Source organism: Octodon degus, unplaced genomic scaffold (assembly GCF_000260255.1).
Source record: "Octodon degus isolate 3935 unplaced genomic scaffold, OctDeg1.0 scaffold00002, whole genome shotgun sequence".
NCBI classification, from domain to species: domain Eukaryota; kingdom Metazoa; phylum Chordata; class Mammalia; order Rodentia; family Octodontidae; genus Octodon; species Octodon degus.
The window spans coordinates 31534059-31560197 of record NW_004524578.1 but is presented as its reverse complement, the minus strand read 5'-3'; the positions used below and the strand labels follow the sequence as shown (position 1 = coordinate 31560197).

The 26139-nt window shown below is 38.4% G+C and overlaps 1 protein-coding gene across 1 annotated transcript in view; it reads left to right on the top strand.

Annotated features, from left to right (window-relative positions):
• The window catches only part of Spred1 (sprouty related EVH1 domain containing 1), a 92711-nt gene extending 71933 nt beyond the window's left edge, over positions 1 to 20778 (top strand). Inside the window, exons 5-7 of the mRNA XM_004623419.3 lie at positions 5543 to 5701; positions 16766 to 16867; positions 19285 to 20778. Coding sequence (XP_004623476.1) covers positions 5543 to 5701; positions 16766 to 16867; positions 19285 to 19929 — 906 coding nt within the window. The 3' untranslated portion in view covers positions 19930 to 20778. The remainder of the gene's footprint in view (positions 1 to 5542; positions 5702 to 16765; positions 16868 to 19284) is intronic.
• The last annotated feature ends 5361 nt before the right edge of the window (positions 20779 to 26139 follow it).

Here is a 26139-nt window from a genome sequence, read left to right as displayed (position 1 = left end):
GAGAGTAGAGAAAAGGGAAGCCTGTTTTTTATTTTCCCTACAGACCTCATGGTCTGATGGAGAGCTAACAGCTGGAGTTACTTTATTCATTACCCTGTATCCTTTACACACAATTTGCTGTAGGAGTCTCAAGAAAAGGAAGAACTAAGCAAGCTATTAGAAATGACTAGAACATAATTATTGCATATATTACATAATTATTACATAAGTAATTTTTGTTGACCAGCTGAAGGTAAAACAAAATTGCTGTGTACATTAAATGTTGGTCAAGATTCTTTTCAGTAATACAGATGGGCCCATGCCAACAAACGGTAGTAAAAATATTGAATATGTGTGTATTATAACTGCTACAGTTTTGGGTGTTTTTTTTTAACTGGAGACCACTTAGATAGATAGATAGATAGATAGATAGATAGATAGATAGATAGATGTACAGCTTTGCTCATATCAAGTATTCAACTTTCTGTTCTTAGGGAAGTCTGGCATTTTCTACCACCCAGCTTTACTTGGCCTGCTCGGGATTGCCCAGGGCTTTGTGCATGCTAAGCAAGCAAGCATTTTGCCACTGAGCTGCATCCTCAGCCCTTTAAGTTATATTCATGTTTCTATAATAGTAGTTACTTTTGCAGAATGATAATCCTGTGAAAAACATAGAAGCCTCTTCAAGCCTCAGCACTTGTATTCAGTCATACCCAAATTAAGAAAGCATCTCAGTTATCATTAAAGTATGGAAATTGTATGGATAATTATTTTGGAAAATAACGAGATACTTATTAGGTTGACAGAGATTAGTGGCATAAGGCCTAATTAAGTTATAGGTATAAAGAAATGATCTCGTGAACGGTTGAGGAATTTTTAATCAATACATAAGTGTGCCAGAAGCAGCTTAGAAATATAATTGAATAAATGCATATTACTCAGCAAGTTCATTTCTGAGAATTAGCATTAAGGAAATACTGTAAGTGTGCAATTATACGATAGCACGTTGTACTATATGCCTAAAAGCGTGGGAATAGTCTCCATGCCCATAATTAGAGTGTTGGCTAAACAGTATCTGTCATATCTAAACACTGGTCTTCTTTGAAACCATTTCAAAGCAAAAGGTGCATCATTATATGTGACAGTGGGGAAGATCCGTGGAATGCTACGAAGTGAAGAAAGAGCACCACATGGCTACTTTGTCCATAATATGAATAGCATCATATTATACACAGGATAAAAATATATGCCTTCAGCATTTAGGAAGACGTCATAGTAATAGGGACCATTGCATGGGAATGAGATTATAACATTCCCCCCCCCCAAGCTTGATTTTTTTTTTGTCAGTTATTTTTGTGTGTTTATTCTGTAATTATTCTACATTTCTTCTATCATACATTGACTCCTGGGGCAATATATATTAATATAGTATGTTCTGATTTGTAGGTAGTTGCTTAACGAATTCCTTTTGGGGTTGTTATATGTGCCAGTCATACTTATTTGTAAGCTTTAGGGATTACGCAGACAGAATCCTTCCTTCCTTAGGCAGTACTAAACTTTTGAATCCTTTAACAGTATGCTACAGATCGGGTAGCTTATAAACAACAGACGTTTATTTATTACAGTTTTGAAAAATATGAGGACCTAGGAAGACTGCAGACAGGCTTCTGGGAGATTCTGTGTCTGGTGAGGGCCCACTTTCAGGTTCATAAATGACACTGCAGGGTGAAGGAGCAAGACACCTCTCTGTCCACATCACGCTAGCCTAGCACAATGCCCTAATACTGTCACATTGGTGACGTAAGTTTCCATGAAGGATTTAAGAAGTAGTTCAAAGATGTGATTTTTTTTTTTTTTTTTTTATGAATGACTTTGCATTCATACATATTTTGGTCTTGTAAGACTATTGAAGACTAGTCCAGTGTTTGGGGAAAGGAACTTTGTTGTTGAATACATTGAAACTACTCAGAATTTCGGATGAAAATATCTCACTAGGAACTCTTCAAGTGATGTAAAATTGTTTCAGAAATGTCTGTGCATTAAAAATTATAAACTGTTGGCAGTATTTTAAGTATTAAAGTTTCTTATATATTAACGTTTTTTCAGAAATGGTTTGCAAATTTTCCTCCTATGAGTATAGGATTAGCAATTGATAAAATACCTGTTTTTTTTTTCACTACTTTTTAGCACTGACAGTGTAACATGCACCTGAATTTTTAGTGTGCTGAAAAAAAAAATACAGTTGGTAAGAAAAGAGGATTTTCTAAAATACTAGATGCTTAGTTCGTGAGTCATATATACTTTATTGTAGGCAGTATGTATACTCTGCATTTTCTAACAGTTGTTTGCTATTTCAGCTAACTAAATGATGCATTATTTTTTTTTCTGAGACCCATTTAGGTGTATGTACTACTATAATTTTGGTCAACATTTTAATAGCATTGTACAGGTCTTACACATTTTTCACTTGTGTATTAGTGAAACAGTAAACACTTCGAATTGTTATCTTAAAAAAAAAAAAATTAAATGAGGCACCCATTCCTCAGTGGATGGGCATCGGGGCTGTTTCCAAGTTTTAGCTGTGACAAATTGCACTGCTAGGGCTGGGGAGATGGCTCCGTAGAATAAGTGCTGCCCTGGCAAGCACAAGGGCCTGAGTTCAATCCCTGGTTCCGCCAAAAAAAAAAAAAAAGTATTTAGCCATAAAATATGTTATTTTTTGTCTTACAGAATATATCCAGAATAACCTAAGTCAGTATAGTAAATTTCTGGATTATGTAATCATTTAGTGTTTACTCAGGCACAGATTATTTAAAAGTAAGATTTATTTTAACTTGCCTTTCTTAAATGACTTCTCAGGTCATAACTGAGTAAAAGACAGCTAATAAAAAGTGCCATTAAAGGCATAATTACTTTATAAAATGCCATTGATGTTACTATTATAGTTCGTGCTTGGTTATGCCCAACTAACCCTGATAGAGCTACCATTTCCGGTTTATAATTCAAAGAAATTGAATTCAAAGAAATTAACTCCCTGTATTTTTATACCCTAATTGGACGAAGCAAAACTCTGCTTGTTTCTCTCCCCATCCTATTTGTTTTTGTGTTCTGTTCAATTTGTTGATGATTTCTGACAATTCATTTATTTCTCAAATATCTCTGGAAAAGATACATACATTTCTTCTTGTTATTTTGATTTTTTTATTTTAAAGAGAAAATATTTTCAAAATAAGGATGGTAACAATGGTTAATACAACACATGTTATATTTAACTTACTCAGAATATAAATATTAGTAGTTAGTTGTCTAAATAGTATGAGCATAAACCTTTCATTTTAGTGAACTAAGATAAATTAATATAACTATCTTAAGTGTCGTATTTCTTTTTCCTTTTCCCTTCTTCCCTGTATTTCCCCATCTCAGTTTCCCTTTCCTTTTAAAGTCCTTCCCCATTTTACAATATCTGTTACTACTCTTTCAGCTTCTCACACTAGGAAGACAATATGGTAATTACACATGTGTATCTGGTTTATTTCAGTTATGAGTAGGGTCTCAAATTGTATCTATTTACCTATAAACATCTCCAGTTTATCCTTCCTTTTGGCTCAGTAGTACTCCATTATAAAAAAAAAAAAGACCACATCTTTTTTTTTCCATTCCTCGGATGATGGGCATTTGGGATGCTTCCAAGATCTAGCTATTAGAAATTGTGCTGTTATAAACATGAGTGCACCTATGCCATTGTGGTTTGTTGTTGTTAGTACTTCTGAGAAGATACCCAGAAAGGGAATAGCTAGGATAAATGGGACGCCAGTCCTAACGTTTTGAGGCTTCTCTGCACTGATTTCCACAGTGGCTGCATGTATCTACACTCTCCCCAAGAGTGGAGAAGGGCTCTTTACCCCCACAGCTGCTCTAGCATTTGTCATTGGTTGATTTCTCAATACTAGCCCTTCTTACTGGGGTGAGTTGTTGTTTTAAATCGCATCTTTTGAATGACCAGTGATGTTGAACATGTTTTCACCTATGTATTTGCCGTTGTATTTTTCTTCTGAGAAGTATGTATTCATCGCAAATGGCCATTTTTGGATTGGATCTTTAAATTTGGGAGGTCTGAGTTTTTTGAGTTCTTTCTTTGTTCTCCATAGTGATCCTTTGTTTGAGAACCAGCTGGCAAACACTTTTTCCCACTTTGTGAGTTGTCTTTTTCACTCTGGTGGTGGTTTCTCTTGTTGTGCAAAAGCTTTTTAGTAAGATGAGATTCCAGTCATTGGTACGTGGTAATAGTTTCTCTGCAATCCGGATTTTATTCTTAGTTTCGGCCCAAGTTTTTTGACTTATGGATCCTAGCACGATGAAAGGTAAAAAGGAGGGGAGGGAGAGATACAGAGACTGAGAGAAAGGGATGAAGGGAGCACAAGAGACTGAACGTGGGGAGAGAGGAAAGTCATTTCATTTTAGAAATAGCACCAACATGTTGTAATTACAAGAAGGACACTGTACAAAAATATAAACCTTTAAAATTGCTAGCTCTCTACTCTGATACTCTGCCTTACTTTAGAGTAACTAAAATGATTAAGCCATTTTGCTTGTCTATGACCATTCTTAAATTAATTCTGCACTAATGGAAAAAAATAGCAAATTATTAGCCTATTTTGTTTTTATTAATACTTGTTTGGAAAGCAGATTCTTTATAGGAAGTGGATGCATGTACTCAACATTAGTGATTCTTTTTCTTCCCCTTCCACTCCCTATTTTTATTACTGTTAATATCCTTGTTATTTTCGTTCATGTTGGTGGCATGCAGAGATTATACTCATTGAGAGTAGTTGGCACCTAGACATGACACATGGAAATCTCCCCACCCTCAGACCAGGTCCCCTTCATTTGCAGAGGATTCACCTCCCTGTTCCCTTTCATCGCTTTATTTTGCTCTTTACTTGTTCTTTGGATTATTCAAATAATCCTACTTCATCTACAAGCTAAATGAAAGGAAACCAAGGACTTTGAAATGTGTTAAATTCCAGTTATTGCGTATTATAGAAATTTTAAAAGTCTGTCTTTAGGGACTCTCATTGCCTGGGAATATCTCCCTACCTGAATCTCTGATGATGATTTAAATCTTTACGTATAAAGAAGCATCAAATTCAGGCTGGTTTATTCATTCAGTAAGATCACGGACTGCTGGAGTTTTTTCTTCTTTCTGTCCACTGTATCTACAATACAAGTTTTTCTGTCTGCTGTATGCATATTTTTAACATGCATATTAAGACTTAACGTCAATTTGTATGTTTATCCTGTTACTTTCTACATATTCATATTTTATTATATTTAAGATCTTTCTTGAATTTGATGCCTTCTACATGGGGAGTGGTGGCCTTCTAATTTTAAGTGATTTTTCAGTGAAAAAATCCATTTGCTTGTACAACTCTTTTTTTTTCCTCCCAGAGTCATATTATTTTGAAATGGTTTTTTAATTATAGACATAAGTATTTATTATGAAATATCTTTTATGGTTTTTTTTTCTTCTGACAACCAGTGTGTTGCGGTTTAATTCCAATAGGCAACTGAAGAGGACGCTTCCAGTTCTCTAGTAAGAGAACACCTTTTCCATCATGAGACAGTTGTTACCAGTGACCCTTATAGAAGCGCAACTATAAGACCAACGCCCTTTGAAGATCTGAATGCCAGAAGAGTTTATTTGCAAAGCCAAGCCAATCAGGTGAGAAAGTAAATATTTTTCAGCATGCATAGCGGATGTGTAGACATCCAGTGTATTGGCAAAAGACATGGACCATCTGTCCTTCTCTAGATAAAATACCACCAACAAAAACACAGGAAAATCAGAAGAATATGACTTACAATGAAGCAGATTCACAGTGTGACAGTAAACATTTACTATAAAGTCATAGGAATGTAATAAGCCTTAAATTTACCTTTAAATTTTTTGTTGGCCAAGGTAAAACTGAATAATGTGCTCAGCGAAAATTTCATTATCTAGAAGTGAAAAAGCATTCCAGCCTCTTGGGAAACAAAAGTTTCTCTTTGTAAGAGATGAGAGAGCTCAGCAGTCTACGCGCCTACCTGGCAAGCGCAAAGACCCAGTTTGATCCCTGGTACAGCATGCCATGCCTGCCCCAGGATCCTGGGCATGCCGTGCCGCCCTAGAACTGGGTGTGGTGGCACATACCTGCAATCCCAGCACTGGGGAGGCTGAGACAGGAGGATTACTACAAGTCCGAGCTGTGTACCAAAAACCCTGTACCAAATAGGTAAATAAAAATTCAAAATAGCAAGAGACTTCTTTAAAAAAACAAACAAAAAAAGTACATGCACACACACACACAGGAATTTCTCAGATCAAAGAAACTGCTTAAAAATTCTCCACTAACAGATCTGTGGCAAAGTCACTAAAAAAAAAAAAAAAAATGAAGTTGCCTCTTACAGTTTACCTAAAAAATTACAAATGTATTCTTACATTATTCAAGAAAAGCATTCCCATCAGGTATCGCATATCCAACTTTCTGATGGCTCCAGTCAGAAGAATCTAAAAATGAAAAGTTGGCTGTAGGACATAATCCTGTTTGGTGCATTTCAAAGGTGTTAAGAAAATACCAGAAGCCGGGGCTGGAGAGATGGCTCAGTGGTCTAAAGCACCTACTTAGAACAAGCTTGGCAAAGCATTGGGGACCGCGGTTCAATCCCCCAGCACCACATGCCAGCCAGCCCGCCCCCTGGTGGGCTGAGCTGGCCACACACACATCTCTCTCTCTCTCTCTCTCTCTCTCTCTCTCTCTCTCTCTCTCTCTCTCAAATAAATAAAAAAAAATTTTTTAAAAAAAAAGAAAATACCAGAAGCCTATTCTTGACCACGCTTCCCTCAGTGATTTAAATGAATGTGTTGTTTATTTTGTTTCTTTTTTTTCAAGTAAGCATTTGTCACTATTCCTGTGGGAACTCAGATATAGTTTAGTATGTGTGCTGCTGGAGTGAGCATTCACATGCAGTTTAATACGTAGTGACTTAGCTACAAGAGTAAAAGAGTGACCATTTCTTTCTTCCCCCTCCTTCTCCCTTTTCTCTCTATCCCTTACTCCCCTCCTTTGATCCTCCTGACTCAGCCTCCCAGAGTGCTGGGATTATAGGCATGAACCACCAAACTTGGCTGCTTGGTGTTTTTATTTTGTTCATACTAGGGATTGAACCCAGGGCCTGGTGTAGGTGAGGCAAGTGTTATACCACTGAGTCACATTCCTAGCTCTCCTACACTTTGGTTTTTGAAAAACAGGGTCTTGGTTTCCCACTCTGCCCTCACACTTGTAACCTTTCTGCCTTAGCACTCCCAAGTAGAGAATATTACAGGTGTGCAACAATACACTGGGCCATAAAGCATGTTTTTAAAGGTATTTTTTTTAATGTTTCCTTTATTTATGTATTTGGTACAGTCTCACTACACAGCTCAGACTCTTGGTAGTCCTCCTGTTTTCAGCCTCCCCAGCACTGGGATTACAGAAGTGCATGCCCGGTTTCAGTGGCCATCACAGCATGCCTGAGGGTTCCGGGTCCAGCACGGCATGTGGTGCCAGAGATTGAACCCCGGCCCCTGTGCTTGCCAGACAGGCACTTAGACTGCCCAGCTATCTGCCTAGCCCTTAAAAGTATTTTTGAATACCTACATTCTTGATATTCATAAGGTACACAGTTGACCCTTGAACAGTGTGGATATTGGGCATTTGCTCACACATAGTAAAAAATTAGTATATAATGCTTCTGTTTGTTTTCTTTAGGTTAAGTTTGGTTTTGCTTTCTTGAGACATGGTCTCGTTATGTCACCCAAGCTAGTCTTCGATCTCCAGGCTCAAGTGATTCTGTTGCTCAGCCCGTCAGGCAGCTATAACCATGGGCTTCATGTCATTCGGCTTTTCTTAGAAATGTTTATTAACACGTGCTTGCCGTGTGTTGATGGCTTTAGCGTGTAAGCTGTGAGCTTTTGTTACAAATTAAAAATGAGGTTCTTAAAATTTTCATTTTGACCACATATGACATAGATAAACTTTAAAAGCTGCATGGAGAAAAAAATGGGCTTTTCTTTTTAAAAGCATGTCTGTCATTACCAAAAAGAAACATCTTTTGGTGAAAGTAAAGCCTTCATGCCGTGTAAGCAGTGCAGCTATTTGTAATTCAGCGTTCAGTAGCAAGACATGAGCACTAAAGGTCTTCAGCTTCAAGGCTCTGTTCACTTTTCACTTGAAATCTCATGCTCCTTTCTCTTTGGCATGCCTGCCTGAGGACAGTGGGACAGAAAGTCAACGTGTGTTCAGTCCTGCCTGCTCGGCACCGGGCTGGTCACTACAGCTGGTCTTGGTTGCTTTTGTCTGCCTTCTTGTAGACGTTTTCTGGCACCTGCATCAGTAATTGAAATTTGGGCAGTAAAAACCAGTGAGGTTGCTGGCAGTCTTGGGTTTCATCCTGATTTCCTGTTTCTCTTCATTGCATCCTCTCCAGTGCTGCCTCGGTAAGGAGTGCACATGTGCAGTCGTGGGCCAGGCATAGCCTCGACGCGGGCACGCGCTGGTCTCCTTCGTGCTCTTGCACTCTGGTTGTCAGTACCCTCTCAGTCCTCCTGCACAGGAGGTTTGGAATACTGTGGTCAGGGCCTGGACATCTCCACATGTAGTAAGGCGGAACTTCTGCCCCTGGCAGGGATTGCCATCGTGTAGCCTGACTTTAGGAGCATCTGCCAATCCCTTCTGTTCCCCTCTGCCTCTCTTATGATAATTCTGCTAGTAATTACATGCAGGACCGCTGCAGTGTAGTAGGATCTGTATTGGTTATGGTCTGCTGAGTGTTTACCACCTTGAAGTGGCACCCCACCACAGCCTGAACATTGTGTCTGCTCCCTTTTCTTCAACAATACATCTACTCTACGCTCCTATACTCTCTGCTCCTGCACTGCCAGGGTACTTCCTGGGATTTTGTGTGTGTGTGTGTTTGTCAGGGATTGAACTGGGGACTTTGTGTTTGCCAGGCAGGCATTTATGCCACTGAGCTGTCTCCCTGGGGAGACCACATTTCTTAATTAAACAACTTTACAGTCCCCCAAGTCCACATTGCTATAACTTTCTTGTCCCCATGAATATTGCATTGCCACTAGAGGTGCTGGCCTGGGGCATGGTGCCAAGGACACTGAGGGCAGGTGGCTGGTGGGCTGCTAGGTCATCGCCTTACTCCTCATGGTTACAGTGACTGCAGCTGTAGCACCTGGACTCTGATGTTACGAGGCCGATGGCCAGGGTGGGCTGCTCAGAAATCTCTCTTAAGGCCCACTCTGCCTCCTACATCTAGTGATTTTCCCAGAATTTAATAGCATGCTGTTGGCCAGAAAGTCTTACCTGTAACGTAGTCAATCAACACATCCCTTTTTACTGAGGATGTGCTATTTGCTGTGGGTGAACATTGTCACACCATTTTAAGCAGGTATTTACAAGCTGTGAAGGGGTAGTCACTAAATCACTACAGGGTGCAGGATGTATTGCAGTTGTTTTATACAGTAATGCTTTGTCTTAGTCATTTTTCTCATTGCTGGGATACAGTACACAGCACCCACAAGTTAAAAGAGGAGGTTTACTTTTGTTTTTGTTATAGTCCATGGATGGACAGCTGCAAGGCAGAAGTGTCATGGAAAAAGGGCCTGCCTCGGAGAAGTGCTTGCACCCTAACAGCCAGGAAGCAGAGGGAGAGAAGGGCAGTGTCTGGGAGGGTGTGGTGTGCTTCCAGGTCCTGCTTCCAGCGACCCATTTCTGACCAGACCCTGCCTCTAATAACAAGCCATCTGTATGCCCACACGAGTCAGTTGCCTTCCAAGAGCCCTGCCTATGCATGCTTACCTACTGAGAGAGATCCTTAGTTGCAACCACAAGATTCAGTGCTGCATTTACACTGAATATGGTGTCGTGATTATAATTGTTTCTATTTGTATATTTTATCTATTTATGACCTCCCTTTTTCTTACTTTTAAACATATTTTTAGGCTAAACAATTCACTTGTTCTTAAAAAGGAAAATTCCACATATAAGTGCACCTGCGTAATTCAAGTTCACATTGTTCAGAAGTCAGCTCTCAGTGTCTGGGGCCGAAAGCCCAGCCGATGCTTGTCTAATGATTCTCTTTTTTCCCTGAGGAACACAAACATGCAATTTGTTAGGAAAAAAGTTTGCATAAGCCCAAATAAATTAAAGACATGATAAAATATTTAGTTAACAAATTATTACCATTAATTATTTTATGCCATATGTATAGAGCATATGTCATACTCAAGGCTTAAAGTTGAAAGATACAAGGGAAAATAAGCCATCATTTCCGTTCCAAAGAAGTTTTCGGTGGCGTTGTAGGTGTGTGTTCATGGAGCTATTGAAATCCAGAATACGAATATTGAACTTAGGCCAGAAGATGACAGTTGTTTTTGGAGGTATGCCTGAACTTCATAAGGGTAAGACAGATTATTAGCGAACTGAAGGGGATTGGGCTGGCTGTGGGAAACGACATAGGAAAAGAAGACAAGAACATCTTAGCTTTGGCTACCATGCAAACTATGAACTGCATTTCTCAACCAGAAGGAAGACTTTCCTCCTGCTATGGGTGCTGAGAGGTCACAGTGTCAGCCCAAGTGGTTCTGAGGGGAGGTCCCTTCTGGGCTTGCCAACTCCTGCCCTCCTGCTCTGTCTTCACTGGGCAGGGAAGGGCATCAACTTTGGCGTTTGCTCTTCTGATAAAGACACTGACCCCAGCAGACTAAGGCCCTGTACTCATGTTCTATCTCTGAAACACTCCAATTCAAAATGACTGTTAATTTGGGGGTTAGAATTTTAACATCTGAATTTTTGAGAGACACATTCAGTCCGTAACGGGGACCGGTATGAGCAAAGGTGCATGATCTGGTGAAACGACAGCATGAGCATCAAAAAGAAGAAGGAACAGAGGACAGGGACCAGATTAATGAAGTTTTATGTTGTACAAAAGCACATTGGGCCTTGTCCAGTAAGTAATTTCACAATACCAGAAATACAAAGAAACCAAAGGCTACGTGCTACAATTTTAATGGAGTGTCAGTTTTGGTCACAAAAGTATTTTAAATACTCTTTTATTTTATATTTCCACAAATGGTGGGAATTTTCCTGAATAAATAGTGTTGAGCAACCCCCTTTCTGATTTAGTCATTAGGGATATTTTATTTTTTAAGGGTGATATTTTATTGTGATTTTAATTTATATTTTCCTGATTGATAACAGTATTGAGTAATTTTTTGTTTCTTGATCATTCAGAAATGCTGTTGTAAAGTACTTGTTCAAGTTGGGGGAGGTACCAGAGATCAAACTCAGGACCTTGTGTTTATCAGGCAGGCCCTTATACTGCTGAGCTGTCTTCCCAGCCCTGTTCAAGTTTTTTGAATAGAACAATTGTCTTTATTTTTCTTAAGCTTGTTTGTAGTTATTTTGGAACTAAGCCATTTGTTGGATATATGTATATGCTACATACCTTACTGTCCCTCCTCTATGGATTATGGTGATACTGTTTTCCATCTCTTAAAGCTATTATGTCATGATTAAATGACTTATATATAGCAGGAAAATATTTTAAGTACATTTAAGTAGTATTTTATTCTTAGTCTCATAATTGATACTTGCATTTTTCTCCAAGATTGATGCAACATAGAGAAACAAGGTTTATTGTTCATTCTGTGTTTCTGTAACCACCTGGGTAATTTTTTAAAATTTATTTTATATATTTGGTACAGGGTCTCACTACACAGCTCAGACTTGTAGTGATCCTGTTTCAGCCTGTCCAGCACTGGGATTACAGGTGTGTGCCACCACACCTGGTCTTGGTGGCTGGCTTAGTGCACCTGGGGCAGGCCCAGTGTGGCATGTGGTACTGGGATCAAACCTGGGTCCTTGCTGTTGCCTTGGCAGACTCTTAGACCACTGAGCCATCTCCGCAGCCCCCACCTGGGTAATTTATTTAAAAAATTCTGATAGTTTTGAAGGGTGGAAAATCCAGTATTAAGGTGCCAGCAACAAGTAAAGGCTTCTTACTCTGCCATCCCATGGTAGACAGAAGGTGACAGCACAAGAGAGAAAAAAAGGGAACAAACATGTTCTTTAATCAGAGCCCACTCCTGTGGTAGTAGAATTGACAGGTGTCACCTCAGTGGTGTTCCGTTGAACCTTCACACTTTTCAGCACACGGACTTTGGGGAACAGTAGTCCATGCACTAGGCTTCTTCATAGTTCCCTGCATTCCAAGCACAGCAGTCATATGAATTTGCATAACTAGATGCAGTATTTATAACTTAGTGATGTTAGAACAGGTGGCCTCTCGGTAGGAAGTAGAATGGGATAGTTTTTCTCTTTCAGAGATACACGGTACAAGATAGAAGTTTCTTCATCAGCCATATGCAGTTGTGTCCAGCTAGCACTGTTGATATTGTATCCCAGTTACACAACTGGATATGACCTGAGAGGCCCCATAGGATGAATTTCCTGTTATACCATCTGTTCTTCATTTGCAGATCAGAAACTTCTCTGTTTCATGAAACTAAGACCTAAGTCTTCTTTCAAAGATTTCCATAATCAGGTTTAAGAAAATGATAATTAAAAGTCATAGTGTAGAGCTAGCCAGATAGCGGACTAAAGTGCCTGCTTAGGCAGAGTGCAGTGGCCGGGGTTCGATCCCAGCATGCCATGCCAGCCCTGCCCCTGAGGCCCAGTGAGATGGCGATTGAGACTGGGCGTGGTGGCATGTGCCTGTAATCCCAGTGCTTAGGAGGCTGAAAACAGGAGAATCACTACAAGTCTGATCTACATAGTACATAGTGAGACCCTGTAGACCCTGCAAACCCTGTAACAAATGCATTAAAAAAAAAAAAAAGTCATGTGTGATGTTCAGTTGAAACCAACATAGATGGTTTCGCACATGCTAGGACTGTTGAATCGGGCACAAAAGACTTGCAGCATAATACCCTAGCATGAGTTTGATGTTTGTGTCGGTCCCTGATCCCAAGAGGGTGATGGTCACGTACATAGTGGGTGTGCATCACTGCACTGGAGCCAGAACATCCTGAAGCCAAGTGTTATATGCTGGGAAGTTAGCCTGCTGGTTGTTAGGGTCAGAGATCATTGGCATTCTGGCACTAAGCAAGCCGCTCTTCACAGAGGGAACTTTGTACCTTTCAAGAATTTCACTATACATATATCCTTGAAGAAACAGTCTGAAATAAAGGCAGACATGGCCCATATTCAGTAGATTTGCAGAAACGATACACATGGAGAACTGTCATTGCTAGCTTAGGTTTGTCTGTTTCCTTATGATTCGATAGGTAGACATTATCAGTGTTGGCTTTTGACACATTTTTTACGTTTCTCTGGGCAGTTCAAATTCTTTGGATGGGCCAGCAAGAAAATAAAGTATTTACTCCTTTGGCTGATACACTGATTCAAAATGCAAGTATACTCAGGTTATGACATACTTTGTACATATTGAACTCTTACGAACTACTAGAGTGAAAACCGTCTCCTCGCCTGCATTCCCTTGTCTTCAAGGCTACCCCTTATCTTCGTCCTAATGCTAACCTTGCCTTGAATTGTATTACTGTGCTCTTACTATTTCTGTGACTTCTTCCGTTAGTGGATTTCTTCTGCAGTTGTTTCTAGGTTCTTAATGTTTCTAGGAACAGTGTTGGTGCAGGCTTTGTCTCCAGTTACGTTTGGTGTCATTGTGCTACAAAAGGCTGTAAACAAATTAGTCTTTGCTGTCAATGTGTTCCATGAGTACAGGGAATACACAGTAAACGTTTGAAAGATTGTAGATGTAGATGTGGTGGTTCTTTACAGATTTATTTAACTACATGCTTTAATGTAACCTTGCTAAGGAATAAAATTTTCAGTGCCATGTTTCTGCATACTTTGAGTACAAATTCTTTTTGAAATTTTATTTTATGGCTAATACTTCTTAGTTTTTGATTGTTTCCACTCTTTGTGGTGCTTCACTGAACAGCTGTTCCAGACTATAGCAGTTGGAATAATATTTTTTCCAATGTTATTTTATAAAATTCTCCTTGTCCTTGTCTCCAGAATTTTCTTCCTATTCTGAACATCATGAAGGTTTGTCTTTAGTCTACTTTAAACTGATTTCCATGAGTAGACTTAATTTTATTTTTCTGTACAGATAATGCATTGTTAGCACTATTTGTTGGACCCTTTCTCCTATTCGTGTAGTGCTGTAGTGATCATATTTCCAGCCTCATTCCTCAAGATCCATGTATGTTTCTGAACTCTGATCTATTGGTCTTTGTCTATCTTAACACCAATGACATACGCCCTTTTTCAAGTTTTGTTTTTTTTAGTTTTGCATTTTGTTTCATTTTGTTTCATTTCGTTTTGTTTTGTGGCTACTTGGCATTCCGTAAAATTTAGAACAGCCTCATCAAACTTGATGAAAAATCCTTAATTGGCTTAAATATGAATTACATTGATCCTGTGTATTAGCTTCAAACATGCTTCAGTCAGTCTTGTCCATGAATATGATCTCTCCAGTTCTGTTCCTCTTCAGAAAACTCTTTTTCATGACAAGATTTGTACATCTTTTATGAGTTTTGTTACTTTTGTTTATAACTGTTTTACTGTGATTCTCATTGTAAATGAAATCTTCTTAAAATTCTTATGACCAAATTTGAAGAAATCCCTCTGCTGGCCCTTTCAGCTGATAAGTCCTCCATATTTGTAGGAAAATACCAAAATCTAAGTGTTTTAAAAAGCAGCAGTTGATTGGTGTGTACTTTATAAAACTGCAGGCAGCATACTTCAGTTTGTTGGTCGCCCAGGTAGTAGTTCCTGTTCCAGTTTAGAAAGGGTTGGTCACTGTGCTGCATAGCTGGTCTCTGTGACGCACGTTGTGTAAACCAGTCCCCAACTGACGAGCTGTTCTGCCTCTGTAAACCTGCTGGCTTCTCCCATAGAAACCCTGGACCACCAGAAGTCGGGGCCTGATTTCTGGGAGTGATCCCAATCATGCCTATTGACATAAATAAACCTGCCACCAAACACTGAGTGTCATTTTTGGTGTTTCTGCTTGCTATTACAAATATTTAGTAAGTACAGAATATTGTCATTTGTCTTTTTATGTATCATGTGAAAGGACTAATATTCTGTTCACTAAGGTAGTTTTTAAAGTTGTTTTTAAGTGGTGTGTATGACATTTCTGAAACTGAAATTCAGTTCAGTAAACGTTTTTGAAGTATGTTTCAGGTGTATATACGTTTAATGTGTTATTTGAGATTATTGTATTTCATCAGGAGATAAACTCCCTTTCTACTGCCTTTTTAATTATGCTCCTTTGTTTGTTTCTTTTGTTATTCTTATGCCTCACCAAATAGGAACTCAGTCTGTGTTTACTTTAAACCTAATTTCCTTCCTGAAGCCTTCCCAGACCGCTTAATCTACAGTGTTCTCTATTCCTGAATTCTTAAGTGTCCTAATTATAGACACGAGGTCCATAATGTATTACTAAGTGTATAAAACAAGGCGTGGTACAAGTCTCATTTTATTTAATACTTTAAAGATCACCATGTATCCTTATATATGTGGTTGTATTTTTGTATGTATACAGTTTTAGAAGACTTTGTTAGAGGTGATCCATGATGGTTAACTTCTGTGACAGGCACTGAATGTGTGAGGCGAAATAAGTATTTTTTACTGTATGCATCATGTTAGAAATACTGTCTTATGCACTTTTTATTTTCAGAGCTGTAGTTTTATTACATTTTTAATGACAGGACTTGGACCCAAACATTCCAGGAAAATAATCAAAAAAAGCAAGATTGGGCTGGAGAGATGGCTCAGTGGTCTAAAGCACCTACTTGAAACAAGCTTGGCAAAGCACAGGGACCGCGGTTCAATCCCCCAGCACCACATGCCAGCCAGCCCCGCCCCCTGGTGGGCTGAGCTGGCCACACACACACACACACACACTGAATAAATAAATAAATAAAAATTTTAAAAAAAAGCAAGATTACTGAAATACTGATAATTATTGGAGCTAGCTGGTAGACGTATAGAAATTTATTATACTATTCTGTCCTTTTATATATATATAGTTTTTCATAAAATTCTAAAAATTAAGGATTGTTATATTATTTTTGTAATTGTGAAATGAGCTTTGCAACTTAATAAATTAAAAAATGTACCCATTTGAAGAATACAATTTGGTAAATATTACTGTATTCACAAGGTTGTATAATTAGTACTGTTGAATTTCTGAATATTTTAATCACCGCCACCTCCCAACTGTATATTATTTAGTAGTAATTGTCCCTGCTTCTTGTCCCTTGACTTTATGTGTATCAGAACTTCTTGGGGGGAGGGTTGAGGACTATATATAGCTATAATATTTATTTACACAATCATTTTTGATAGACACTTGGGTGCTGGTTATTTTGAGGAACACGTATTTCTTGATAAATCAAGACCTAACAGGGCAGGATACTGCTATGGTCCAGATGCTTGCCTGGCAGGTAGGTGAGGCCTAGGTTTGAGCCCCGCCACTTTTTTTTTTTTTTTTCTGAAGAGGAAAAAAGAAACCTAATTTCCAACACATGAAGATGGAGGGTGTGATTCAGTGCTTTTTATATCTTCCCAACAGATGATGAAATTTTGGAATGTGTACTTTATATGGTTTCATTAAAAGCGATTCGTTCTCTAGTCATTTAATGTGGAAAATGTTTGTATTCTAGATAACATTTAGTCAGCCGGGCCTAGACATTCAGACCAGAAGTATGGAATATGTACAGCGGCAAATATCTAAGGAATCTGGAAGTCTTAAGTCTCAAAATAGGGTAAGTGAAGCCTTCTGACGTGAAATACCTACTTAGCAGGTTGGTGAAATTTTATGGTTCTAATTCTCTAGTCAGTTGAGGGATACCACAAAAAATTTTAGTTTTTAGCTTTTCTGCATGTGGGCTTTTAACATCCTGGTATTTAGACCCCCTCCAAACTTCTCTTGTGAGTTTGTATTTATCATTAGATGAGACCATTTTATGTTGCTAATTGAACAGATAGTATCCTCCCCCCACTGGACTTAGAATTTAAGCCTACTTCTAGATATTGGGGAATAGAAGCTCTTCCTTCCTAGCCTGAGTTAGTTGTTTACTTGTAGACTAGTCCCTATGCTCAGAAATTTAACATTGACATAAGAATCTGAGCTGGGGGAAAAAAAAAACCAACTTAATTTTGTTCTTTATTCTCAAAGACCCAGTCTGTGAGGGCCTAGGCGTGGAGCGGGTGATTACTCAGGCACGTGTGTGTGTATTGCATCATTTAAGCCGGAGACTGGCTGCATGGCCAGGCTGTAGACCTGTGTCCCAGTCTACATGTTTTCTGGGGCTACCATAGCAATATACGGTACCACAGAGTGAGGGACTGTTACAAGAGAACACGTCCTCAGAGCTCTGGGCACTAGGACTCTGAGGGTGGCGGTATGCTTGGTGTCTTGGAGCCGTTTCTGCTTGGTCTCTGGCTGGCCAGTTTCACCGTGTGCTCACACAGTTTTCTCCTGTGCTCACACATTCCTAGTGCATCCCAGATTTCTTTATTCAAGGATGCTAATGAGAGTAGTCAGGCCTACTCTGGTACCTTATTTTAAAGACCATATCTCCAGCCATTACTTACTTGGATATACTGGAGAGGACACAGTTGAGCCCACCACATTCTAGTTTCTGCTCCCAGGATTGGTTCCCTGGATCCCACCAACCTATTCAACCTCTATTGTCAGTCCCTGATCTCTTCTGAAAAATCACCTCAACTAAGAATGGGTGAGAGTCAAGGTATGATTTGTCTTAAGGGAAACTTTCCCTCCAGCTGTGAGCCGTAAACCCATTTTGGCCTCTGAAGTGCTGGGGTAGGAAAGACATAATGTATTTTCATTTCCATTTCAAAAGTGAGAAACTGAAAGAGAGAAACTGTCCTGGGTCCTGAGTAAGTCTAACCCTAGAGGGAAAATTTCACTCCATTTTAAAACTTGGGATTAATCTTCTTTGGCTTCCTGACCCATCCTCCAGGTCCCCTGGGTTGGTGGTCCCACCCCCAGAAGCCTCAGTGTCAGCGTCATGACCAGGGCCCTGGGCTGCTGCACCATGTTCCTCTGAGGAGTTGGCCCTGCTCCCTGGGCTCTGAGGGAAACAACTTTACCTTCAGGGGCCATTTCCCATTTCTTAAAGGATACTGAATGCTCACAGCCACATAACCCTCTTGGCATACTCTACAGAACCCTAGAGCCTTTCTTCATCCTGTCTCTGCCCCTTTTTGGTCTACTGTGGCATCCTTATGCTTTATTGTGTGATTGTCCAACCACATCCTTGGTATTTTCTCTAAGATACCCTTTTCTCATTTTTTGGCAATATAATTAGGCTAAGAATTTTTCAGATCTTTCAATTCTGGTTTCATGTTGATTAACAATTCCTTTTTTCAATTTATCTTGGTCCTCTCATATATTACTATACACATCAAGGACAAATTAAGCCATATTTCACTACTCCATGTTTTTAACATTCACAAGTGCTAACTTCCAAAATAATTAGAAACCACTAGAACACAGTTATTTTTCTTTGCCACTTTATAGTTAGTTAGGATTGCCTTTTTCCACCCCTCATTCCCATCTGAAGCTTCACCAGAAGGACCTTTAAAGTCACCATTTATTTCTACCAGTAGCCATCTAAAGGTCCTTCCACACATGCATCTTAAAGCTCTTTCAACTTCTACCTACTACCTAATTCCAGAACAATTGCCACGTTTTCAAGAGACTTGTTGCAGTCCTGCCCCACCTCTTGACAGCAAAATCTCTGTTAGGGATCTTCTGTGCAGAATCAGGAAGATTTGCAGGTAATTTTATTTTTAAGGAATTCACTCATGTGATAGCAGAGGCACACATTAAGAATTTTCAGGTAAGCCATTAGGCTGGAAACTAGAGGAGAGTCGTGGTCTGAATTCACAAGAAGCCCACCAGCAGAACTGTGTCTTGCTCTAGGGACAGCACTCTTCACTCCAAAGTCTGCAAGTTAGTTGGGTGAGATCCTCGCCCATTGTGGAAGCTACCGTGCTTCAGTCGTGGTCCACCCCCTGAGGCACTGTCATCCAAAAAGCAAATCATAGAACTTCCACAATCATCTTTGAACAAATACCTAGGGAAATGTCACTATAAGGTTGACCCTTAAAATTAACTGTTACAGTCTTCACTGTTCCTGTCTTTGCATTTTAGGTCCCTCTGAAGTCAGTCAGACACGTCAGCTTTCAAGATGAGGATGAGATTGTCAGAATAAATCCTCGAGATATCCTAATACGCCGGTATGCAGACTACAGGCATCCTGACATGTGGAAAAATGACTTGGAGAGAGAGGACGCAGATTCCAGTATTCACTTTTCTAAGCCAGACAGTAAAAAATCAGACTATCTCTACTCATGTGGGGATGAGACTAAGTTAAGTTCACTCAAAGACTCTGTGGTATTTAAGACACAACCATTAAAAGTTAAGAAGTCAAAACGAAGAAAAGAGGATGGTGAACGTTCTCGCTGCGTATACTGCCAGGAAAGGTTCAATCATGAAGAAAATGGCAGGGGAAAATGTCAGGATGCTCCGGATCCGATTAAAAGATGCATATATCAAGTTAGTTGCATGCTCTGTGCAGAGAGCATGTTGTATCATTGTATGTCAGACTCGGAGGGAGATTTTTCTGATCCCTGTTCGTGCGACACTAGCGACGACAAGTTCTGCTTACGATGGTTAGCCTTGGTAGCTTTGTCTTTCATTGTACCATGTATGTGCTGCTACGTCCCTTTGAGAATGTGCCATCGCTGTGGTGAGGCGTGTGGGTGCTGTGGGGGGAAACATAAAGCTGCTGGGTGAGAGGATCCAGTGCCACAAGGAGCGTAAAACCTTTGTTTCCAGGAATTAGCTAACTTGGATTTGTGGAAGCTTTTGGCAAGCAGTATGGAGCCTTGCCTAGTGTCACTGGGGCCACACGTGGAGGAAGCAGAGCTCAGCAGTTCTTTGGCATTTCACAAGCTAGCCATGCTTACCTTTTCCCTTGAGTGCATGGCATGTTTTGTTACAGGGTGTAGAGTACTTGCAGGAGGAAATCATTTCTGGTTTTTGACTATAAAAAGTCAGCATAAAATACGATCCAACTAAAAGGGATTAATTTCTGTATATTTATGCATTAGGTGATGGGACTTATAAAGGTTTAATTATATTAGGACATGAACTAAAAAGTGCACTAGAGGACAGTTGATTTCAATCTAAGAAAAGTTAACACTTGGATATTACAAGAAGTAAAGCAAGTGCAACTAAACCATTTATTAGTTGACTTTTGACAGCAGTTTTATGTATAAATAACAAATGTTTATATTTAACTAAATGTAAGGTACGAATTATTACATATTAAACTTTTCTTGCCCTTCCTAGTTCTGAAGTAGATACATATATATCTACTGTCACATTCCATATATTTTGAATATTTAACTCATCTAATTAATAACGTTTTTATTCCATGTGAATGATTTCATATTTTCATCCTCATTTCTTTTTGGCTACAGTTTATATTGAGTTATATCTGTACATTCTGGTAATCTAAATCCTTTAAAATATTCTAATATCCTTGAGTGACCAACTTTTTTTTAAAGCACAGATGTAATTGTCTAATGTTCTGATGGGAACGTAACACTTATTTTTATATGAAAAGAGACTGAGTAAACATAGAAAAAAGTGAAGTTTTTGTAGTCATTTTGTTTTTTGTGGTATTCAACCAGCAAGTTGTTTTCTTTCAGAGTTTCCTCCTTTAGAAAGTTACACTGCATTTACAAATGATTTCTAAGTCAAAAACGTAACTGGAGAGTTAGTGTAAAACCGTTTCCTCTTACGGTGTCCATCTGTCTACTAAGCCAGAGTATGTTCAGCTGTGTTACTCACCTTTGAGCTCAATTCTCAGTGTTTATTCACAGAACAGTGATAGCTTTTCTTAGTTACATTTTATTTTTATTTAAACCTGCCGAAAGGAAAATTATTTTATGTTAAAATGTGTGCTAAACTACCCCGGGGAAGTATTTAATCCAGCATTGTGAATGAAATATCTTGTACATATAAATTTATTTCTTTTGCAGAGCATTACTGGGTGTTTAATTTACAGAGTAGTAGGATACATGTTCCAACAAATTGTTTAAAGTACTTTGGGGTCACATTGTCTTTTCGGTCTTCTTCCTTATCTTGTTGTCTTCATTGTTGTTGTCTTTCCTTCTTGTCCTAGAAGTGTTAACATGAAGACTAACCAAGCACAGGCTTCCTTGAGATCATTCCCTTGGCGGTAGCGTGGAGACTCGTGCCTTTTTTTTTTTTTTTTTCCCTGTCTTTTTTTATGGCTCAGTGTTTCAGAGGTCATAAGAATTGAAAATCACACTACCATTTGAGCTCATTTTCTATGCAGGTCTTTAAATATCATTTATGTATCATTCTTTCCACATATCAAACTTAAGCTAATGTTTGCTTTTTTCTGTTGCCCCACATCAAGCTGAACAATGTATATAACACTATCTGTCTGTAAAATACTTTTTTTTAAGAAAGCATTTATATTTATATGACAGCTTGAACTGACAACATTGTGTATATAGACCATCATGAAGTATTATTTCACATTGAAAAGAAGAAAAATATATTGATAACTATAGATGTTATGACGAAGAGGTTATTTCTAGTTTTGTACTAAAAATCAATTGGATGAACTAAATCCAAAACATGACACTGTAGCAGCAGTTTTAAGTCTTATTTTTACTGTTTATATTTTGGAACGCTGCTACAGCAGATGATCTTTATCCCTGAAGTTTTCAGTAAACTTGGTTTCCTAGAATAGACTGTTAACTTTCAAAATTCCTTTTTATTGGTGAAATGGAAATACTGGTTTCCTTATGAATGAATTTTCATATTTGTAAGTGCTAAGTTTATAATTCAGGTTTAAGCAAGGTGTGAATAACTGAAAAAAATAACTTGCTGGCTATATAGGAAAATGCTGTGGAAAAGAACTATGTATATACTTCTGAGAAGAACAAATTTAATCATTTCTTCTGTTACGTACTAATCGGTATAGTGCTACTCCTGGTTCTGTACTGTATTTTATATGCAACGTATATGCTTTAATATTTTAATGTTTGTGCATTAATATTTTCAATTTGTTTAACCACTTTGCTGCTAAGATTTTACTGTCCCATCCCCATTTTTTTTCCTTTACAATTTTAAAAAAGTTTCTTCATTAAAAACTATGGTGATGAAATGGTTTTTATTTCACCTTGGCAGTTATTAAGATGTCCAGTTTCCAAATCAGGTCTAGAAAACTGATGATATACTATCACCTGAATCCCTAGATGGAAATTTTCTCTTACATAAGTGAGAATTCCTGTGTGAAAACAAGGTAATTTAATTCTGATTCTCAGATATGTATATGAAGATTAAGGGACATTTTCTTGTTCAGTACAGATTTGGCGCTGCCTTTTGGCATTTCTTTGAAAACTTTTGTTTAATTGTTTAAGCAGATGATGAAACAGTTTAAAACTGTTAACGTAAATTTTGAAAATGAAGTCATCTAAATGGCATAACGAAAACATTCGGAATTGAGAGTTTTCAGATAGAATTTCTCCGTGCTTAGAAGAATTTGCTTCCGGAAGAAGTGTCCCTCTGGAGTTTCAGCACACCTGCTGGATCATTTCCAGGCCCGAGGTGGAGCTGAGGGTCCCACACGGCTCCTCACCAGGGCTGGTAAAGGGCTACTTAAGAGGCGGCCACCTCTTACCAAGGAAACCAGGAGTAAGAAATATCTCACAGCAACTGTAAAATGATTCTTTTCTCTAATGCATTTTGTTGGTTACTGAAAGATTTGAAGCACTTTTTTACACATCCTGTTTTAAAATATTTATTGATGTACTCGGAACTGGCAATCATACTTAATGGATGTGCACAGACATTTATAGAACCAGTTCCTTTAACTCGCAAAAGCCATTACCAAAATGGTGTTCTCATTTTTTCTCCCATTGCCAGTCAGGGAGAATTTCTAAAAATAAATAACATAATGGCCTGTATTTTACCATGACAACTTTAGAGAGACTGTGTGTTTCTGAGACACGATGATGAACCAGGGATTAAAACTGAAAGGGAAAAACTTGAGACTACCTATTTCATTGGCTATTCAGCAGTGCCTACAGTGAGCTTCTGAAGTTACACAAATGCACTTTCAACTCATGTATAGTGCCATCTGATACCTTGGGTGACTCTTGCTTTCTTTTCCTTTTCCTCTCCTTTCCCCTTCATGGCAGAGATGTTTCTTAATATCCATGTAAGTAGTCAGAGTCCAGGAAACATGTGCTTTCCTTTCTGTGGGAAATGGAAGGAATTCGAAGGATGGTTCTTGCATTGAAATTCATTTTGGGCAATATGATGACACCTGGAATATATAACCTGCAAATATGTACTAAAGATCAATAATTGTAGCCTGAGGGTACATTAAACAAGTGTAACATTTATAAAACTTTGAAAACTGTAGTTCATAAAAAAAGCAGATTCCTCACTGAATATTTTCATTCTTGATAAACCTGCATTATCACATTTCTAAGGGAAAAGCACTACAAACTTGTATTATGTATTGTTGTAATATATATATATATATATATATATATATATATATAATGGTTATAGCACTACAAGGTGTTTTACACTCAGCATTTGAAAAAGTAAATTTTTTTGAAAACAACTGGAGGTGTTCTATGTAAACCAAAAAGAAATAAAACACAAAAGGGCTTTAAGGTACTGTTTTCCTAGCAGCCAGGTGGTTATAAAACTTACATATGCTTTGCTACACTGATAAATGTTAGCCGTTGTTCCTGAAAGCTTCCTAAACTGCTTATGTTGTTAGTTTTGAAAAATTTCAAGATAATTCAGTTGAAAAGCCTTTGTATTAAAGATACACAGAGATCTTTGTGAGCATTTCCCATGTGTAGTGTCATTTGCTTTCTGTTCTCTTGACCTGAAAAGTGCCTCACGTGTATGTTATTTCCATTAAAAGCGCGACTGCATTCTTTCTGATGAACAATGAAAAATTGTTTAGTCCATGCCATAATGTATCTCCTCAGATATAGTTGATGAGCTTGATACTTTTGAGTATATAATGTAAATATGCATATATAAGTTTGTAACTGTTTTCGTTACATCGTACCCATGTAATTGGATATATCAGATGATACCATAAGAATTTGTTTTAATGTTTTTTTCCTCCCCTGGAATTACCTAATTAAACCTATCATGAAATATAAAAGGACTTTTTCTTGCTCTGTTAGAGCTGTCAGATTATCGAATAAGAGATAATGTCCTAGAGGAGAATGTATTAAAAAGAGAAGCTTTTGATAAGAATTTTTTGATTCCTTAAAGGTGATATTTTAACTGAGTTCATATATGGTTCTGTTGATATTCATCTTTGCATCATATATATATATATATATATATATATATATATATATATATTAACTTTCAGTCTGTCACTTAATGCAGTGTTTATTGGTTTGGAAATCCATTGTGGCTAAGTCTAAATGGACCTGTTCTGTGGCAAATATTTAACCCAAGACTATTACTGTTCTTGGTGTATTTTCTTAGCTTATAGGATAAAACAAAAATAGATCATGTAAGTGAAAAAATATGACATTACTCAAGTCAGTATATCGTAGAAGCCAGGATAGGACATTATACTGTGTTTATATGTAAAAGGAAGCATCAAAGACACCCTTATTATGAAATGTCTTTTTTGTTAATTATTGGATGCAGGGTCTTACTATGCACCTCAGACTCAGTAATAGTCCTGTCTCAGCTTCCTAGTGCTGGAATTAAAGGTATGTGCTGCCATGCCCAGTTTCAGGGCTATCACGGCATGTAGTACTGGGGCTCGAACTCTGATCCTTAGGCTTGCCGGATGAGCTATCTCGATACCCAGCAGCTTATGTGCTTATTTATAGGTTTTCAGAAATTTGCTCTATATTCATCATCAAGTTACCACACACAAATAAGTACAGTAATTTTAACATTGGTGACATTGAAACTAGGGTCCCTACTTGACCTTCAGTAGATATTACCCACACAGTGCTCCTTAAAAGAAAACAAATCAATGTTACTAGGTGAAAATTAACTAGAGGTTGCAGAGATAACTCAGTGACCAATACTCCTACCTAGGCAAGCACAGGGACAGGGTTCAATCCATGGCACCATGTGCTGTGCCAGCCCTGCCCCGGGTGTGTTGAGCTGGCCACCGAGTCAGGGCATGGTGGCACACACCTTTAACCCCAGTGCTAGGGGAGGCTGAAAGCAGGAGAATCACTAGGAGTCAGAGCTGTGTAGTGAGACCCTGTACTATGTACCTAAAGTTAGCTACTTCTTTAGGATTAGCAGTTCTAGGGAAATCTTTGAAGTGATGGTTTAAAAAACAAAAAAGTCATAGTTGTCTGTACTTATTATGTAATATATTTTGTACTTGGCCACTTTTAATGTCAGTATTAACTTCCTTGTTTACTAAAGGGGGACTTCAAAGGATTAAGAACAACTTCCAAGATCACCAAAGAAACTATCCAGCTCTAAACCAGATTCTAGCTGCTACTGAAACCCATGATTTCAGTCCTTGTGCAGCTTTGTCTTTGTTACAAGGATCAGAAGTACTTCACACAATCATCATTGAAGTGAAAGTATTATTTTAAACTGCAATAATTAAGAAAAATAACATACTTGCCACTCCCTTTTGTTTCATTCCTAGATCCCTGTTTGGCATCCAGGGATACAGCTCAGTTGTACGGTGTCTCCCTGGCAAGCTGGAGGTCCTGAGTTCAAGTTCTGGTACCAAAAATAAAAATAAGCCAAGTCTGAGTCATCCACCACTTCTCTCCTTAATCCCTCAGAACGAAGTCCTGCTGTTTCTATACCCCTACTTGCCTCATGAGGGTTGTGGTTTGCTATCTGTAGTGTGCTACGGGGATAGCCTCAGAACTTGGAGAATAGAATTGTTGTAGTGCTGTGATACACCAGTTGTGGAATGATCCAGTA